General features: G+C 47.4%; 1 protein-coding gene across 12 annotated transcripts in view; it reads right to left on the reverse strand.

The window, feature by feature from the left end:
- The window catches only part of ARHGEF7 (Rho guanine nucleotide exchange factor 7), a 135,016-nt gene that overhangs the window by 3,313 nt on the left and 113,909 nt on the right, over positions 1-17,794 (reverse strand). For 7 of the 12 annotated variants that reach the window (XM_072782371.1, XM_072782360.1, XM_072782367.1 and 4 more), the window contains 5 exons: positions 15,829-15,922; positions 11,257-11,346; positions 8,298-8,474; positions 386-485; positions 184-238 (listed from right to left, as the gene is read on the reverse strand). In XM_072782371.1, coding sequence (XP_072638472.1) covers positions 184-238; positions 386-485; positions 8,298-8,474; positions 11,257-11,346; positions 15,829-15,922 — 516 coding nt within the window. Of the gene's footprint in view, positions 1-183; positions 239-385; positions 486-3,324; positions 3,696-8,297; positions 8,475-11,256; positions 11,347-15,828; positions 15,923-17,794 lie in introns of those variants that run through there. The other 5 variants (XM_072782361.1, XM_072782370.1, XM_072782369.1 and 2 more) reach the window with 2 other exon arrangements.

Raw genomic sequence — 17,794 nt, forward strand, 5'->3', positions numbered from 1 at the left:
GAACAAGTCACTTTAAAAATGTACCTCCTGACCTGTCCCATTCACCGGGAACCAAAGTGACCCTGTAACTGAGAGGAAGGACGGCCCTTCAGTGCTACTGTGCATATGGATGAGTGGGCTTGCTTTTCATCCGCTGCTTTCCTCCCACCCGGTTACAGGGTTAAAGAGCTGGTTATGACTCACCTGTCTCAACTCCTGGACTTCATCCTTTAATGCATAGACCGTGTCGACAAGACTCCTGAAACAGAAAACGATGAACACCTGAGCTAGGATGAGACACAGCAGCGCTCCAGCTGGAGGCACGTCAAGCCCTCCACGCTAAAGTCCCGGTTAAGGCCAGTGCCCACCCTGACATGTGTGTGTGTGGGGGGGGTGGGTTGCTTACTTCTCCTCAATCACCGTCTGACCGTTACTCTTCGTTTCCTCAACTATCATTTTCTCCTCTTCTGGAAGCAAAACTTGTGGAGCGGACTCTTTGCGCGAACCTATGTCATTAAAACAAACACACAAACCCACAGGTGAATGCACTGGCAGAATTGAAAACCTGACTTGACAACACAACTTAAAAGTTACTATTAAATCCCAGGGACCGTGCGTTACAAAACTCTATAAGATACAACATGGAAAGACAGCTTTTACCAATTTTCTCCACTTCTGCCTAGAGAACTCAGTCTTCCTCATGCCTAAAGCATCTAGATGCAAGGAAGCACCAGCCTTTTGGCGATTTATTAAGCTTCGGTTCCTGAATCGGGATCACGGAGCTTTTAAATCCTGAAATCTTCCACAGGTAGCAAGGTCCTGAACCCAGGGCCCTGGATGTTTTGGAATAAATACCAAAAAACATTGGGAGGAACACTGAAACCAGCCAAAGTTTGAGGCAGCTTATTCCGGGCACATTAGGAAGGTAGGTCAGATGGGCACGCACTCAGAGTGCTCACAAATGCTGGCGAATACTGAACTCTAGAACAAGATTAAAATAAACACTGAGGCACGTGGTTTAGAAAAAGATTTATTCTTTCATGAAAACCTAATTTGACATTTCCTGGAACATACACATTTTTCCAAATGGAAGGCGGTAAACCACAGACAACACCGAGGAAGCACTGCGTGGGGGCCCTATCCCAGGAAGCCTGCGCTGTGGGACAAGTCTTTGAGAAATCAGGAAACCCAAGTATCTCACAGGGAAGAAAGGAGATTCAAGTCTTTTTGAAGGATACAAGAAAGAAAATTTGAGGTAGTACTTTCTTAAAGGTTATACAGCACTAGAACATTTATTGAGAAATATAAATGTTTGGTTTGAGGGAGGAACGCACCCCCTAGGATACAAACACCCACAAGTAGTATTTTGACAAACATTTCTCAATTAAACAAACACACTTGCTGTCTGATAGCTGCTAACTGATTACGGAGATGCCGATACAATCCGCTGGTCTCCCGGCTGTGCCTCCTCACATCACAGAGACGTTCACTAGAACACCGTCTTAAAGATACAAGGATTTAAAGATGTTTTAGCATCCTCGTATCAGCTCACACTCCTCTGACCAGGACTAGCAATTACCATCAGAGCCTGCCAGCCACGGGGCTCACAAGCAGCATGCCACAGGGAACAGCACTGGAGTGTGCCGGCCACAGGGCCTTGGCCTAGATTCCCCCGGTACCATCTGGACGTCTGCGAGACCTGCTCCGTTCCATCACACAGCCAGGGAAGGGTGTCAAATCCAAGCACACCATGAAACGTAAGGGCAGGAACCAAATGAAGCTAGGCTGCTGACCTCCTCCTGTCATCCAAGCATGAGAAGATTAAACTCTGGGCAAGTACCGCTGTATGCCACACGGCCTGAGCTCCAGCACACACACGTTTCTATAGCAAGGAAGGAAGGGCCCCCTCGGTGCATTGTAACTTCAGGACTATGGTCAGATGGAGCACTTGGGACTTCGTCACGACAGGCTGGGGTATGGGGGTGCATCGGCATGGTTTCAAACAGGACTGTCCACTGATGCTCCTCTGTTCACACCCATCACTGCCAGGGACAGGGAGGCGTCGCTCTGTTGTACCCCTCACTATGGGGCTGCCCTACCCACCCACCCTATCACAGTCACCCATCCACAAAAGGAATTACTCTTCAGACAGAGTGAAACATCCTCAGAGGAACACGTTTTTAAAGACATCACTGCTAACAACTGCCTCCTGGAGGATCACCTATTCCACATGCCACGGCTCTGTGACGGATTGCAGGCACGTTGTCTTCTAGGCCCTTCCGGGGCTTCTGGGCCACACCGGAAAATACTGCTCAGGAAGGAAACTGGTATGTGAGACAAATAAGAGAAAGCTCAGCGGGACAAGCCGAGGTAAAAGTTCTGAAGGCCATGGAACATCCCGTGCTTCCAAGACATGCAACGTTCCCTCCGTTTTCATCTGAAGACTTAGTTCATGAGCTATTTTGCCCAGAAAAACAAAGGGATTCGTAAGAATTCACATGTGCATAGACATGTAGCAAACAATGGCTTTGGCGACTTTGCTGTGAAGAGAAGTCATTGGACAACTTAGCCAGATACTAAGCGCCCTCGCCATCACCTGCTCCATCATGGTCAGACCACAACAGGCACCAGTTGTGTGTCCGTCACCCTTGGCTGGAAATACGACGTCTCATTAGCTCATTCACGTGAGGACACGACAGGATGAGATGTTCATGTGGCAGCGCTGTGAAAGACTGGCTTCCTTACATCTCTCTCTGGCTATGTCCACCACTTGTTGCTTCCTGGGCAGCTGGCTCACATCAGGTGCTGCCAGCACTCCCAGCTTCAAACACCAAGAGAAACCAGGGACACCTGTGTCGTAAGGTGACATGCATGGATCAGATGGCAGGTGCCATCCCACCCGCAGGAGTATGGAGGCCCAAGACTCGAAAACAGAGCTCACCCGCTCTGCAGAGCTGCTCTGAGAATTTAAGAATCACATCCAAGATCTTTTACCAGATAAAGTCACAAAGATAAAAGCCCTAAACTCCAATAGGTAACGTGACATCAGAGGACTAAGCCCATGAGAACTGGTGTAAGAGTCACACATACATGGTGGTTATTTTTGGAAACGCACTGAAAGCACACCAGAATTTACTATAAAACCTTCAGTTTGAGAATGTTACAGGCAAAATGTACAGACTTAATTGGTAATTCCTGAAAGGTGGTGTAGAAAATGATATGTACGGATTTGACAGTGCACCAGGCAGCTGGTAAACCGCAGCTTGTAGACTTTACTAGCCTGCAGAGAAATTCACAGGATGCTAATAATGTGCCTAATTTCAATGTAACATTTTTCTAGAAAACTTGGTTTTTCAGCAAAATAAAGGAATAGTCTCCAGGGAGGTTTATAAGTTTGTTCTTACAGAAATAGCCAAATTTTACGAAGTAGATTTATCACGTTATCTCAAAGATAACTTAAGTATTTCTAGAGGGATCACACCATGTTTTCCCTGAATTATTTAAGTTTGGAAAAACAACCGAACTCACGAAGAATGTTCTGTCACTTTATTTAAAAACATCTAAGGGCTGCAACACAGATGAATGGGTTCATGATGGCTCCAGCACATTCAAGGTCTGCATTTCCAGGAGGTAACGGGGAGCGATGGCTGGTAATACCGATTCCATCTTGTTCACATCCACACGATGACTTGCCTCGGAGCTACTGCTCCAGGCCCCTGGGAGGGAATATGTGCCCTGACCGGAACACCTGTCCAGAACTTTCCTGAAGTTGTTCTGACAGCTAGGAGAGAAAAGTTTCTTGTCCTCCCCCCACCCCCACTCGGCCCTCTGCTGCTCATCCCACTGATCTATGTGATCTGTGGACAAAGGTCTGGACTTCCTGGAGAGCAGCCATGCAGCACCTGGATCATTGCCCACGAGCCCACCCAACAGCAGTAAGGGGGACCCCCCTGAATAATGCTCTGTGGAAACATTTGGCATCACCTCCTTCCGTTTCTACCCTCAAAGTGCCTTCTCAGTTCGGAGGATACTTTGCTGCCCCTCCACCATCTAACAGGGGTTCTGCACCACATTGTTCTGGAAAAAGCTGATGGCTACAGCCACTTCTGGAAGGTCCACAGTACACACGTGGCATGTTGACAGTTTTCAGGAAGCGTGCAGTAGCAACACCCACCTACTTTAATTCAGCATTTCCTAAAGTCACCTGAGTGCTGACCCTCATCTCAGCAACATTGCATCATTTTGTATGTCACAGATCAAAAGGAGTGTTGGACTAGCCTACAACCCTGTCTGCGCACAACTGCTGGTTGGATTTGTTGTTGCTGTTCAGTACAGGGGTGAATACAATGAAACTATAATTTACACCTAGCACCAATCCAGCATTTCTCCAACTAGAAGACCCCCCCCAAGAAGGTGTCTGCAGATGCCTAGGATCGGGCTACTGAGGCCCACAGACTCACACGGCACGGCAGCTGCACACCGCCCCCAGAAGGGGCTGCTCTGGGTCACACAGCTGGAGCCGGGTAGGAGAGGGTGGCTTGGGGAGCCAGGGAGTGTGCTGGTTCAGAGGTGTGATCTACAAACTGGAGACACTTGTAGTCCTGCCCACCCCCAAAACATCTGCAGACCCTCAGAGCACCATAGGTCTTCGAAAAACACGGATCTAGCGAGCGCTTGAATTGCACAGAGGACTTGCCTGGGCAGCACAGAGCCGGAGGCTCAAAGCCCAGGGCACCTCTCTGTGGTCAGACCGCCGCCTGACCAGAAACACTGATAGAACACACAGCTCCATCAACTCCAGGGCATGCATGTGTGCATGTGTGCATATGACTGAATCGCCTTGCCTCAAAAACCTAAACACATTGTTTGTCAGAAAAGATCATCTGCCTATTTGGCCAGCTGTCCAGTACATTTGTGGTAGCAATCCATAATTTCTTTAAATTCATAATCCCTCTAAAACCTGCACCTAATTATACTCAATTGAAACTGAACTTTCAGCCTGAAGGGAAAATATTACAACTTTCAGAAATTATTTACCAAAGGTCCTTTGTTATTTATGGCTATCACAGGATTCTGATTTTTTTTCCTTAGGAAAATGTGAGGAATCTCTTTAGGGAACAATTTGCATGTGTTTACTGCCTGCACCCTGCCCCAGCCCCACGTTGACACTCCTTTTTGCTTCTTAGCCAGCTGGGCATGCACTCAAAGACTGACCTTATTCTTTAAAAAAAAAAAAAAAAAAAAAAACCACAACTATTGAAGTTGGGCTCCCCCCCCCCCCCCATTTATGCACAAAGAACCAAGAGTGCTTCTTTCTGAACTCAAACCTTCTGGTGACTGAAAATTTCTTAAAAAAAAAAAAAAAAAAAAAAAAAAGGAAATAAAGGCATGTCAGGAGTGACCCTGTATTGTCTAGAACATATTTGGTCTAAGAAAGTGCACATTTCTCTATCAAACCAGATAGAAAGTGTCCCGTTGCCTGGCCTTCCTCTGGAAGACAATGTACAGGAGAACAGCCAAATCATATTCAGTTGCAAGCTATGCTACTCCCCCATCCCCCAGTAACAAATATTAAAAGCCACAGGCTAGCAAATGCAAAATTTATTTCAACTGTACATAACAGATGTCTTTTTTTTTTTTTTTTATAAAACAAACACTTCATTGCCATATGCAACCACAGACAATATGCATACTGTACAATACAATGCAACATTCAGGTATACATCCAACTGAGTCTTCAAATGGCAGTCACCCACTAAAAATGGCTTTCCCATTCACAGAGAAAAAGCACAATATATAGATTTTTTTCAAGGTCTTATACCACTATATACACATTACTGTGTTTTGGCAATTTTACGCAAAACACATAATATAGCTTATATACTGTGGCAAGCATCAATTCAATGTCCACACCACGCAGGCCCCCACGAAGGCCCAGGATGGCTCCCACCCACTTCTGGGTCCAGGGTCTGCACCCACACACTACCACTCTAACTGTGCATGCGGCCAGGACAGAGCTGCCCCAACCAGACTCCACCTGGGCATGCCCCAGCCCTCGGGGTGCCACGCCGCCATTGCCACTGAGGGACCGCGTTCAGGCCCGTGGCACTAACACTTCCAACCAGGTCACAAGAGCTAATGGTGCCAGACATTCAAAACAAGCCCCAACAACCAAAAGTCAGGGTGTCATTATGCAGTGATCCCAGCATCGGCAAAATCACTGCCCACGTGGCTTTCACTGGTACCAAAGGACTGATGGAATCATGTCAAACCTTGGTGTAGAGAAAATGAAAGGTCTCAGGAAGACAATCCAGACGACACTTGGCAATAAAGAAATATCCCTGTACGGCAACTGTGTACCTTAATGCTGGGGGGTATGTGCCGCGCACAACACGGGCTCACTGAGGCATGGCAAAGGCGTCTAAGCCAACGCACAAATGAGAGCCTCAAAGCAAACAAAAAGACTTTGTATTATCAGTGCCAGAAAAGGCGACTACTGTACGGATACAAAAATCAAACAACTGCTTCTCAGTTCAGTGCGTGAACTTCATAGCCCTATTTCTCCCAAAATTCCATTTATTATTTGGCTGAACACCTATAAATCCCATCTCTACCGTGGGTTAATACTGGGCTCTAATTTTAATAAGATGCTACTCAACTTTTTTATTTATACTAATTGATATAAAAATATGAAATCTCCAGATGGCATGAGTGGCTCAATAGATACTTGGGCACAGAAGTATTTGGAACGTTGGTTCCCTCAATATCTCACCGCACGCAGTATTCAAGCCATCTGACTCTGAGCACTACACCACTGCCAGGGTCCACCAGCTCCTCTGGGTATGTGAGCAACAGGACCCAATGCCCAGCCAACAAGGGCATAGGGTACGGCTCAGTCATCTGTGTGCAAACAGAATCAGACACCGAATACGTGGGTTTAGGGGTGGGGGGACCCCAGCCACTCTGGGGAGAGGGAAACAGGTTATTCCCACTTTATTATGGCATCTTGTTTTCTGAAGCTGGTTTCAACGAATACTTAACAACCTCGAGTTTCCATTTTCACACCAAGTGCAGCATGCATGAGAGACAATGACTAGATGTGGGTCTGGGTGCTACAACTGAATGTAACAGGTCACATTCAGTTCTTTCTGAAGCAGAAATTCATCTGAGTGAGGCCAGTGAAATCTCCTTACAACAAATTCCAGGGATGTGGGGGCACCCCTCTCCATCTGAGATTTTCTTATTAAGTGAGTTATATAGTAACTGAGGTCTTCAATGGACTCAGGTGTTCCCGTGACAATGAGGAATGAGGGTTACATATGATGGGTTGCTGTAAACAGAGTTTCACTGCAGCAAGCTGCTGAAAACAAACCATGTGTCCATCACAGGCAGCGTGACAGGGATGTCGGGGCGCAGCCAGGCTGGGACTGAAGCCAAGCACTCACCTGGCTCTGAACAGAGTCTCATGTACACCTTCAGAGGCTGAGTGCTTCCGAGTTTGGACCGAATCTTCAGTGGAGTGGCACGGGTGTGCTAAGCACCATTGAAGAGCAATTGCTCCAACTAAGGAGTGTTTGGTATGATGCTGTGGGGAAGGGTCTGAGCTCTGACAGTAACCAGGCCCTCAGAGAACCCCTAGCCCATGGGCAAATGGGGAGATGGGTTGGCTGTCTGTGGCACCCTGATGAGAGCAGATTCTCCTGCCATGGCCCAGAGCCCATGCTAGCCACACCCACACACGGCTCTCCATGGCTACAAAGCACCCTGAGGAGCCCTCAGAGCACAGCTGTCTGAACTGGACTGTGTCCTTCTACAGCTTGTTTCCTTTGCCCCTGTCTTCAACTCAGTCATCAGTGGGTCCACTGAACATACAACATTTAGATCCCTAATCAGGCCAGTCTCCTCCATGGTGCTGGCACTTAGATCACAAACCTATATGTCTCAGTATAAAATATAAAAGTGTTCACACAGCTGTATCCAAAAAGAAATGAGATGGGTGCTACAGTGAGAACGGGAACCCAGAGCTGGAGAGCCACCGCCACCCACGTAGGAAAGGACCCTGGGGCGCGACCCCACGAGCGCACCGTCTCCTTCCACTGCGGCAGCTCGCATGGACTGTAGAACTGGCCAGTGGGCCTCCACAAAGTACAACGGGAAGTATCAGCAACGCTCTCAAAAGTTGTTAAAATATCACATAAAAGACAAGGAACAGCAAGAAAACATCTAAGAAAAGCAGGCTGCGATACAACAAGCATTTGTTAAGAAAAGCTCAGAAGTGCATTAGTTCTGGTGAGAGATATATGAGCAACAGCTCTTACGAGATGTAGAACCCATTCTGTAACTATGGGCTGTCCATATACTGTCATAGTCAGAGTCTTCCGAGAGGTCTGAAGGCTCCAGACGGGACAGGCTACTGCGACGACCCAAGGAGTCTAGACTTGATTGGTCGTCGTCGGCCAAGACGTGATTATGCATCAGGTCAGTGCCTTGCCATGCTACGACGGGGACGGATGGAGTGACAGGCAGAGGTGGGAGGGGACGGACAGGAAGAGCCACAACCAAAAACATGGAAACAAAAGCAAAAGGTGATGGGAAGAGAAGGAAGAGAGAAAATATTGTTAAAAACTGGCAACAATGTTCATTTCTCCTTATTTACGGTGGGTTTTAATAGCACAACCCGCAGAGTAAAACTGGATTTCAATAAACCGCAGTCACAATATTGTTCCCAAACTGTCCCTTACATAAGCCCATGTCCACGGATACTTCTATAGACATTTCACAAGTAATTCTATTCCACTCTATGAACCAGGAGTCTCGTTTAGGACATTTGTAAAAGGAGCCATTTATGCATTTCAGTAGAAAGTGTTCTTTATATGGACGTATGGAAGCAGGAGAGTCCCAGAGGAAGCTCTCCCGTTGCCAGTCTCTAAGTCCCCAGAAGTTATCTTAATGGTGGGGTCTAAACTTACCTTATCTAAACCACCAGCACCGTAAACATTTCAGAGCGGAGAAAGGGGCCCCCCTTGCAGCCGCACCACACTCAGAGTGCAGTGCTCCCCAGAGCTCAGCCAGGGCAACAGAAAAAGTAGGATGCCTGTTCCCACATTCCCAGCCCTGATGCAGACCCTTTTACTGGCAGGACAAGAGACACGATAAGCCAAGAGCCACTGAGTTCACAGGAGGGCGACAGGACAATCGGCATAGACAGGAGAAGAGAAAGCAGCCCGAGAGGAGTCAGCCACAGGGAGCAAGGGTGTTGGCCAGGCAGCCGCGAGGGAGGCATGCAGGGACACTGCGTGACGCACAATGCACACCACGGCAACCGCTGGCCATCCTAGTCCTGCGTCCACTCCAAATTCATTCCATTCCCAAACCAGAACAAGCAGAAGTGGGCCAGTTTGGATTCCTCCAATTAAATCCCTGGACTCTATGAAGATCACTACTTCTTGAGACAGAAATTGATACCAAAGATGTCTGGCTTGTAACATCTTGGCATCCAAACATACGCTGACAGGAGGTGAATTTTAAGGTCAAGTGTATTATCCTGTTTTTACTAAGCATTTAACTTGAAAAGAGCTACCTCCATTGTAACCCCACACTACCTTTCCAGCATCAAAGATCATTTTCCCCTCATCCTATCTGGTCCCAAGACTCCGTGAGTTACAGTCACCTGGGATTATACACAAGGCCCCAGACTATCAGCTGAAAACAAAAATCCACATATCATGCAATGCTCTTCTTACACAGGAGAAATGGAAACACGTAATACAGAGGACAAATAACGTACACAATCTACAGGCCATCACTTCCAGGCAGCCAAAGCAACGAGGCCACAGGCATGGGGCACGGTCTCCCAGATGAACAAATGAGACTCTCACAGACATACATACAAAGTTCATGTTACCCGGTCTGTTTACCTGACACTACCAGGTTAAAATTTTAAGTAATTCAAGTTGAGAGAATTCTTTAAAATCTCAAACTCAAAACCCAAACACTATGGCCACGTTTTACATAGCCTACTACTTAAAACACATTTCTTATCAAATCTAAGAAAACCAGTATCTCAAAAGACAAAATAGGCTGTATTTACAAATGACTGTTTGGCTTTACGTATACCCAACCTTCAGGCCTTTCTATGTCTCCCCCATTCTGCTGACCAGTTACTATGAATAAGCATTCTCACCAGGGCAAGTATCAAGTATAAACAAGAATTTCAATGGCGCAGATCGGACATTTAAAATATGGCCACAGAGAAGTCACTGCAGACTGTGCCTGGAGTTTGATCCTGCCAGCCCTACCTTTTTAAGCTGTCGCCATCTTTAACAAAAGCTAAAGCACGTAAAAATTCCCTTTCCCACCTGTCCTTTTTTCCAGAATCAGTCTTGACACTAGCTAGGATGCAGATTTGAACCGCCACAGAAAAGGTGGCGGGAATGAAGCAGTGATCAGCAATGTGCCCAAAGTCAGGGTGGAAAGGGAATCCAAAACACAAAATCCAACAGAAACAAGTTTCTATGCCAGAATACAGAGATCCAGTTCTCAAACAAAACAAAAACAGACCCAAGAAAGCCCACCTAGAAATGACAGTGCAGGACCCCGTGGTGCCCATGGCCCTGGCTCCAGTGAGAAGAGAGAGTAAATCAGCCCTTTCTTCTAAACAAACCACACACACCCCTGCATCTGCCCCATCTTCAAATGCTGGGAGGTTGCAAACAAGAAGAGCCCACTTTTTTTCCGTCAAAACAGATCAAGATTTTCTTACTAAGTAAGACTTTATGTATAAAGATAAAGGAAAATTCAATGGTGCTGCAATCTACCAAATAAATTAGCTGGGGTCTACTTCCAAAAATTTCTAAATGCATCATTTAAAAGAGGGGGAGGAATGGGGGCTAAAAAGGCTCTAGGTTATTTTTTACAATTCTATGAAAAAAAGACCCCACTAACCACACCAATAGCTTAAATAGCTTAAAAATAATTGAACCAATCTTCTGTCTTCTAAGCACATCTTCTCTAAATAGAAGAAAGCTTTTAAACTCTGGCAGCATCTCCTACGTAACGTTTCCCAACTGGACAGTGTGTAGAATTCCATTCTCTTACTGGCAGGTCAGCCCCTCTGCGGTGACTTAGGACGCCAGGCTGGCCAGCCAAGTGTCCCTCACTGAGGACTGCTCCGCCATGCCCACGGGTTGCATTTGGGGCCCAGCACCGGCCCCTCCTGATGGCGACTCTAACCCCAGTGAGGCACTGCAGTTCCTAGTCCGCAACTGTGAAACTTACTTGAGTTGAGGGTTTGCCGCGTTTTGGCGCTTGTACAGTAAGCTTCAATGACTTTCAGAATCTGTGCGTCTTCTTCCAAAGCAGCTGTGCCTGTCAAGATATGACACGCCACAATCAAGCTAAAAGTTGACATGTACAACAGGTCACAAACTAAAAAACAATTTCTCTATTTTCTTCTCAGATAAGGACTTTCCAATATTTACAAAGCAGTTCTATTTTTTAAAGTACTGTTTATGCATAACATATCTAGCAAAAAGGTTAGTACCCTAAATATATATATAAAAGATGGGATCCCTGGGTGGCGCAGCGGTTTGGCGCCTGCCTTTGGCCCAGGGCACGGTCCTGGAGACCCGGGATCGAATCCCACGTCGGGCTCCCGGTGCATGGAGCCTGCTTCTCCCTCTGCCTGTGTCTCTGCCTCTCTCTCTCTCTCTCTCTGTGTGACTATCATAAATAAATAAAAATTAAAAAAAATAAAAATAAAAAATAAAAGCAGTCTTCCTAGCCCATAAGAAACAGTGTCCTCCCATGCTGGAATTGAAGAATGGGCCAGGAACAAGCAACTCACACAAGAACACCATAAGAGGTTTATTCTCGCTAAGAAATAACAGAACAAAGCATCAGGTTTTCACACACCAGCCTAACAAAAATACCAAGTCTGACAATCCCCAGTGCCACCCACAGCTGATAGCATGAAGACAGGTAGGACCCTGGAAAGCTCTGACCCTCCAGTCTGCACTCAAGAATTTATCTAGGATGAAAAAAAGCACAACCTCAACCTTGACGGTGTTAAACCAGAGCTCCCCAATTACGGATTACTCCAGACACTGGCTTCTCGTGCTCAGACTACAGGTATGCAGAAGGATAGACTCTTCCAGACTAACAACATCTAGTGATATCAGTCCCGGATTCAGAACCTCACACCCAGCATACTTCACATGACCCTATGGTTGAACTATTCCTCTTTTCTGTTTTAAGTTTTCTATATTCTTTTATATTTTCTAAGATATCACCTTTGGGTATTTATTTTAAAAGGCTCACCTACTCTAATAAAAATGTAGAAGTATGGAAATCTTGAATATTTATAAGCTATATAAAGCCTCAACAATTTATGATAGTAAGATATGATATAAGGCAAGGCAGACATTACTAAAATATATAACATCAATGACTTCTGGGATTTTTATGGTTTCATATCTCAAATTTAGGTCTTTATAATCCACTTTGAGTTGATTTCTGTGTATGATGTAAAAAAGTGGTCCAGTTATCCCAACACCACTGTTTGAAGAGACTGTTCTTTTCCCCATCATATATTCTTTCCTCCTTTGTCTTGGAATGACCATATAAGCATGGGTTTATTTTGGCATTCTATTCTGTTCCACTGACGTATGTATATTTTTGTACCTATTTCAATTAGAACCAGCTTTGTAGCATAACTTGAAATCTGGAATTATGGTATCTCCCACTTTATCTCAAGATACCATATGATTCAGTAATTCCACTACTGGATATTTACCCAAAGAAGACAAAAACATTAACTTGAAAAGATAGAGGTACCCCTATGTTTACTGCAGCATTATCTACAAGAGCCAAGTCATGGACACAACCAACCCAAGTGCCCACCAACAGATGAATGGATAAGGAAGATGTGTGTACACACACACACACACACACAGGAATATGACGCATGCATAAGAAAGATGAGATCGTGCCATTTGTGACAACATGGATGGACAAAGAATATTGGGCTAAGTGACATACATCAGACTAAGGAAGATAAATACCATGATTTCACTCATATGTGGAATCTAAAGTAAAAACAAAGAAATTTTTAAAAAAGCACCATTAGACCTGTAACAGAGAACTGATGGCCTGAGGAGTAAACAAGCTGGGGAATAGGAGGTGCCAAACATCCAGTCAAGGAGTCAGTCGTGGGGATGGAAGGCACAGCATAGGGAATACAGTCAATGGCATGTTGGCGCTGTATGGTCACAGATGGGAGCTGCACTGGTGTTAAGCATCGCATAGCATACAGACTTATGGCCTGGAACTCACGGAACAATGTGTGTCAACTACACCAAAAAATTTTTTAAAAAGAAAATACAAATCTCAGCACCAAGAGTTTAAGAGCTATGGAGAAAGGGACTTAAATGTCACTGAATGGAGCCCATCGTTTCATGATGGGCTCTTCCCTCAGGACCAAGAGAGGGCCTTCCTCATTTTACTTCAGGACCTGCTGAATGGCAACCTTACAGGCACGTCATTCCACCTCTGCCCAGAGGACAATGACCTTTGCAGGTGACAACCTGTCCAGATGATAGATCAGATGGCTACGTCATATGTGGATTGGTACGCTCAAAGAAAGCACACTCACTGGCCTCTGCAGGATATAGCATTAAGTCTATGGTGATCCTCCTTTCCTCACATTTCCTACATGGCAAAGGCTATTGATTCCGAACGTAAGCAAGACTAAAATAACTTGGGAAATTACCATGGGACTATACCCTCCTGATACAGATGTCACACAGCTCACATCTCTCCTCTAATCCACATGGAAACCCTGGCTCTCCTTTCAATCTCCCAGTCTCTCCACATTCCCTCTGCTGGTGCCTCACCTCCTCAGACCCAGACTCTGTCTTCCTCTTCACAGTCCATCTCATGGCTTGAGCAGTCCTGAATTCTCACCACCTGCCAGGGCCTGTGATTCCTCCTGCAGGAATCCTTCCCAGCCCTGGCACGACTGTGCTGGGGGGTCGTCCTGTGTGCTCTAGGACATTAAGCAGCATCCCTAGACTCTACCCACTATAAGGCAGCAATACCCACACCCAATTGTGGTAACCAGAAAGGCCTCAAGATGTTAGTATCTCCAGGGGTGCAAAGACACCCCCAGTTGAGAAACCACAGCTGCAGGCTCCCTCTTCAAAAAATCTGAACTCTGTCCATGATGACTACACCATCGTCACCTGGTCACCTCACTCAGTTTGCCTCCTACCTGCCCCCCCCACTCCCACTGCTGCTCACCTGCTCTCAATACAGAAATCCATGATACTGTTCAAACCCAGGCCCAGCACCCTCTCTGCTGACAGCAGGACTGCAACTGCCCAACTGCTCAAGGCACCTTTGAGGGTCTTCTCTCACCACCACCCCACCACCTCCTGCATGAGCCCCAGGGGCTCACCCACAGAGACACCTTTCAGTAGAAACAGGAGACTAAACAGGTCAACAGTGTGCTGTGCAAAGAGTGGAGGAGGGAGAGATGCTGGGGCCATTTTAGAAAGGGTGGCCAGAAGGTAGGGGGAGTGGCTGTCATTCAAATAAGCACCTTGTGCGGATGGAGGAAACAGCCCAGTGGATGACTGTGGGAGAGCTAGTTCCCAGGCACTGGCTCTAGAGCCCCCAAGGCAGGGCTCTCCTGACCCCTTTCACCAGATGCCCTGGGCACGTGGCCCATGCTTAGGATTAGGAGGACAACGACCACCATGATGGCAAACAACACAGTGCCCACTGCAGTACACGGCAAGGGGCGGAATACTGTGAGCGTCCCAGGCCATTCACTGCATCTGCCACTTCCAGCTTATGGTCCTGGGACAATTGGTGGAGCAGGCCCATGTGTGGGCTGCCTGGGCTCTGGGGATCCTGCAGAGCCCCCGAACCAAGCAGTCGCCTTCCGTGGGGCAACATTAGCCACACTCATGTTCTGACTAGAAACGTCTCTCCACGAGTTTTTTTTTTTTTATAAACAAATCCCTGGAGGGTCCCAGATAAATATGGCAAAAAAGAAGAGCAATGCTCCACAGTCAGGACCTGTGACAGGTCCTAGGCACGTGGGGAGTAAGGGGATGCAGGGGGCCAAGGAGACAGAGGTTCCCACTGTCTGGGCCGTTTCCCTATTGAGCCTCAAGTCCTCCTGCTGTGCCAGACAGTCCCACAGCCATCTGTGCCCATGGAACCCCTTCTGCCCGTCACACCAGAAAACCAGACTGGCAGTGGGAAGAAGTGGGTGGGCATTTGCGCACACTTACTCTCTCCAGTGGCATCTCAAAATAGCTCTACTGGCTCGCACGATCAACTGAGCATCTCCCGTGAGCCAGGCTGTCTGGGAGGTCAAGTGTTGAATCCAGCACCACTCCCAGCATTTCACAAGTTTATAGCCAGGCAGTGAGAGTAGTACAAACATGGAGAAACGAGGACTATGGCCGCAAAGCAGGGTGGGGGTGTTCCCCAGACACATGAAGACCACAGGGCAAGGAAGGGCCAGAAAGAGCAGGCAGCCCCAGGTCCACCCTGCACACCTGGCTTGGATTCACAGGACAAGGAATCAGGGAGGCCCAGAGCGCACAAGCAGTTCCATCAAGTAGGAAACCACACATGGCATTGCTAGGCAGCTTTCCTGCTTGTGCGCGTCAATGCCGAAAGGCTTCGCTGCTCTCACTCCTCAATGCTCTTTACACAAGACGTCAAGACTCAAACCCCACAGCTGAAGCCTCTAGAAAGCCACCAGCCCTCTATTCCATGAGTGCTATGCACAAGATGGGCCCGTGTCCTCTGCCACACGTGCAGTGTATTACTTACTTTTCCGCAGTGCAAACTCTTCATCTGAAGGCTTCCGCTCAGGCTTGCGCTTAGGTAGCAACTTTTTCATGGTCTTGGGACTCTTACTAAGATCCTAGAGAGAAAAAAAGAGGAAAAAGTGCTGACATTCCAAAGGCAGTAACTTTTCCTGGTGTGTGGATGAGTCGGTGACGGCATGAAATAGGAAGCAACTACAGCCACTCACAGTGAAGAGCTCCCTACTTTACTAGTACTGGGAGTTCTTGGTCAGCTGCTGAGCATTCATATAAAATCAATAGGGCTCAGGCTCTGATGGAAACCCCTGTGTCACTGGGACCTGTCAGCACTGTGACAACACACCACAGAGGTGTTGCAGGCTCGCAGCAGACCAGCAGCATCTGGAGAGGAGAGGGGATGGCTGGCTGACACAGGCAGAGATGCATGCATGCTGCTAATTCTGGAGCAGACCCATCTGTTGTAGAGAACCAGAGAAAGACCCGGAAAACTAAGGCTATTTTTAGAGGAAAGGCAAAAACAATTCCTTCCGGCAATGACTGGAGGCCTCAAGAAAGGAGGAAAGGGAAGAGATCTGCCCATGGGCCTTGAGGGAAGAGGCATGCAGACGACAGAGCACTGGCTCTACCCCTGGTGTGCACATGCCAGCTCACGCCTAAGTCACAATGCAATGGTCTGCCCCTCCCCCTGAAATACAGCTACCAAAGACCACACAGCAGTTGGAGATACACAGAGCAGGCTACAGTCCACCCAGGCAGGCCAGGCGCCAGCTGCCAAGCGTGTACTCAACACTGAGAAGGTCTCACTTCTGCATCACACAAGGCATATGAGCTATTTGTGAATCTTAAGCTGTGACACCAACGTGGGCTACGGGAGGGAACAGACTGAGAGCATAGAAGGGACACAGTTTGGTTTTTAAAGGTAGCTCTTCCAAGATCTCCTCTGCTAAACTGTATGGGCTCTTAAAAATGCAGCAGAAACCTGTTTCCAGGGCAGCCCTGGAAGGTGGCTCAGCGGTTTAGCGCCCCCTTCAACCCAGGGCATGACCCTGGAGACCCGGGATCGAGTCCCACATCGGGCTCCCCACGAGGAGCCTGCTTCTCCCTCTGCCTATGTCTCTGCCTCTTTCTCTCTGTGTCTCTCATGAATAAATAAATCTTTAAAAAGAAAAAAAAAAAACCCGTTTCCAAAAAAGTAAACACAGCACATGTTGTATGGCTTCCACACTTCAAAACGAACAGAGACAGAGCCCTGGGTAACACAGCATGCACACACAGGCTGCATGCCAGCCCATGGACCCACGTGCACACTCTGTAAGAGAACCTCTACTAATCGTTCAGAGGTACTCAGTGACACGGGGCCACTGTTACAGATCCCAACCCTGGTCCTGCAGAACCAGATGCCTGGGTACCTCCTCTTCTCAGCCCACCCTTGACCTCCCAGCAGGGAGATCCACACCGGCTAAATTAGTAACAGACACCAACATCCGCCATGTTAAGTGCCTGTGGCAAAGAAACCTAGGACTTGGGCATGTGATGACCAGCAAGAAAGGTCCTAACAGCAAAATTCAGTAACAAAAACGTGTAGAAGGCAAGTTATAATCTATATAATACTCCTGTGGGTCGTAAATCATTGAGGGCTGCTAGCAAGGTGGAGGGTCCAGGGCCTCAGGCAGATGCTACCTCAAATGGACCTGGAGAGGTGCACCAGGACATGCCACCCCACACCCCACACTCAGGGCTGGCACTCAGGCTGCCCATGTGAAATCACACTCAGACCTATGCCCAGCACTTGAGTTATGGCCTTCCTCAAGTGCAAATATTTCTCAGACCGTATTTCTCGAGGTACTTCCTTTCCTGCACGTTGGTTCAGCATAAGCATCTGGTGTGACCATGCAGGACAGCTTCGGGAGCAGAAGACTTGGATCTCCAACAGAGTCAGAGAGCCCCACTCTTCCACCTTCATTCACGCA

Source organism: Canis lupus, chromosome 17 (assembly GCF_048164855.1).
Source record: "Canis lupus baileyi chromosome 17, mCanLup2.hap1, whole genome shotgun sequence".
NCBI classification, from domain to species: Eukaryota; Metazoa; Chordata; class Mammalia; order Carnivora; family Canidae; genus Canis; species Canis lupus.